This window comes from Seriola lalandi, unplaced genomic scaffold (assembly GCF_002814215.2).
Source record: "Seriola lalandi dorsalis isolate HSWRI2012SDOR001 ecotype SW California unplaced genomic scaffold, Sedor1 jcf7180001974100, whole genome shotgun sequence".
Classification (NCBI taxonomy): Eukaryota; Metazoa; Chordata; class Actinopteri; order Carangiformes; family Carangidae; genus Seriola; species Seriola lalandi.
This window is the reverse complement of record NW_019444766.1, coordinates 190-2,399: the sequence shown is the minus strand read 5'-3', so window position 1 is coordinate 2,399 and position 2,210 is coordinate 190. Positions and strand designations below refer to the sequence as shown.

At 38.5% G+C, this 2,210-nt stretch overlaps 1 protein-coding gene across 1 annotated transcript; it reads right to left on the bottom strand.

The window, feature by feature from the left end:
• Positions 1-763: 763 nt before the first annotated feature.
• LOC111653510 (CUB and sushi domain-containing protein 3-like) lies at positions 764-1,393 on the bottom strand (the record flags this gene model as incomplete). The annotated part of the gene is made up of 2 exons (XM_023404107.2): positions 764-973; positions 1,277-1,393. Coding segments are annotated over 2 exons (327 nt in total), but the record flags the coding sequence as incomplete, so codon positions are not given.
• Between the last annotated feature and the right edge of the window lie 817 nt (positions 1,394-2,210).

Sequence of the window (2,210 nt, the reverse complement as noted above, 5' to 3'; positions counted from 1 at the left end):
AAAAAAAAAAAAAAGACCTACTGCAATCTCTGCAATCTAAAATAACCCTGAAATCTGAAATGTTGGAGAGAGACATAACAGCTGCAGACTTTTAGATATAAATTAAGGTTACTAACTTTTTGATAAGGGTATCATGCACCAAAGAAGTGTGTGCTTCTTCTTCTGTTGTTGCCAAAATACTAATTTAAACATAATAGTGACAGTGACTTTTCACAGCCAAAGTCACAAGAGTCAAGGGTTTGACAAACATTAGTAGCAACAATAATAGTGGAAAAAATGCAACTGCCAGGATTCACATTCTCCTGTTCAAAACACTTTGGCAGCTTTGCTGCTGTCATGAGATAAAAGGTTTTATTCATCATCCACTGTAATTTCCACATTAATGGAATTAGCCGCAACAAATTTATCTATCTATGAGAATTGTCATAATAAATAAAAGACTGCTCGAAACCTTTTTTAGTGGCTGATAGAATAAATACAAAATTCATCTAATCACTGAAATTAATCCAAAAATGAGGACATGTATGCACCATGTAAGTCCAGAAACACTTTCATTGTTGTCTGAAAAGTAGATAATTTTGTTGTTAGTCTCTGAGAAATGAAGTTGCAGTCAGGCAGTTTTTTAAATCTAATAACCACATTGGCAACAGCTGCTAGTTTCAGTAAAGTAAGAACCACTATCAGTTGTCTGCTCTTATTTTCTTTGCTTAGCAAATCAGGGTAAACAAGATGTTGGAGAGGAAATTACAGAAACAAGATATACCTTGATAGGTGATGTGGAAGCCTGGTTTGTTTTGTGAATAGTCACTGTGAAAGAAAAAGCTGGTCTGGTGGGTGGTGCTGAACAGAGGCTTGGGGATGACTGGACCGCTGAACCGGTCAATGACCGAGCCGGTTTCCAGCGTTCCACTGCGGATCTCTAAGTAATCATGGATCGCTTCAGTGGAGAAATTCAGGAACTGGAGATGGATGCCTGAGAAAAATACACAGTTTATGACATTTACAGATTAACACAGCCTGACTGACCGAAAGACCAGGAGTAAAACCAAATGTGTGTGAACTGAAAAGTGTTTTTAGGTGCTTAATCTGCAGCCACTCATGAACAACATTGATCAAGGCCACCAACACAACACTAGTTGAGTGAGTGAGTGAGTGAGTGAGTGAGTAAATCAATCAATAAATAACATAGATATATGAAAGAGGGAGACAGAAACGAACAGAGAAAACAGACCACACATATTTCATGCTCAAGTGGAAAGTTGACAGTATTTTTTACCAAAGCCGACAGGTAAGTTGACTGTCCATGTGCAGTCTAGTCCACTGGGGTAGTTGCCAGGGTAACCAGGACTTAGAATCACTCCACTTACATCTGTCATAGACCCACCACACTGGGCTGGAGTCACACATACACATACAACATAAAAACAGAGAAAAAAGGTGGGTCAGTGTAGAAAGCAGCACATCAAAAGCTGGCAGTAACCTCACTGAGCACAGTAGATATTCTTATACTTTTTAAAGACATTACTTCTGACTGGACACTTGAGTATCTTCAACCTGACATTTTGAATCATTTTGAATAAAACATTAATATTCTGAGTCTCTAATAAATACTGTTCTTGAATAAATTAGCATTGAGCAAGTAGAAATGTGTCCAGGGCTTGTTTCCTCTAATTTGCCTCAGTGCATGCTGATGCTTTGGCACACTGTGCATGTTTATGGCAGAGTCTGACTTAGCTGTGCAAAGCCTAATCATATTCAGCACAGAAAAACTAAATAATCAGCTCATCACAAAACAGTAAATTGATAAAACAGCTCATTTTCCAGAGAGTCAGAGAAGGCAATGGAGACTGCTTGCATCATTTCTGCAGCACTGAAGTTTTGCATGTATCTCAGTATATCCAGGCCTGAATGAATTTGTGTGTGTGTGCGCATGTATGTACTGGAGGAGAACTCCTACCAAGACATAGTGGTACAGGGTAGTTCCATCTTCTGACAGGTCCAGGCATGCAGGTGATATGTGCATTGCCCTAGAAATGTAAAAGCAACCACAATTTATTATGTGTTGGGTCAACATTTGGGAAATCGCCGCAGATGATCAGATAATTTGGTTTAAAAGTGCCGTTTTATCTGCTCAACAACAATATTCATGCTTTGCATTGAAGATATTCTCATTAATACCATGGAGCTGTATATTATATATAAGCATTAGG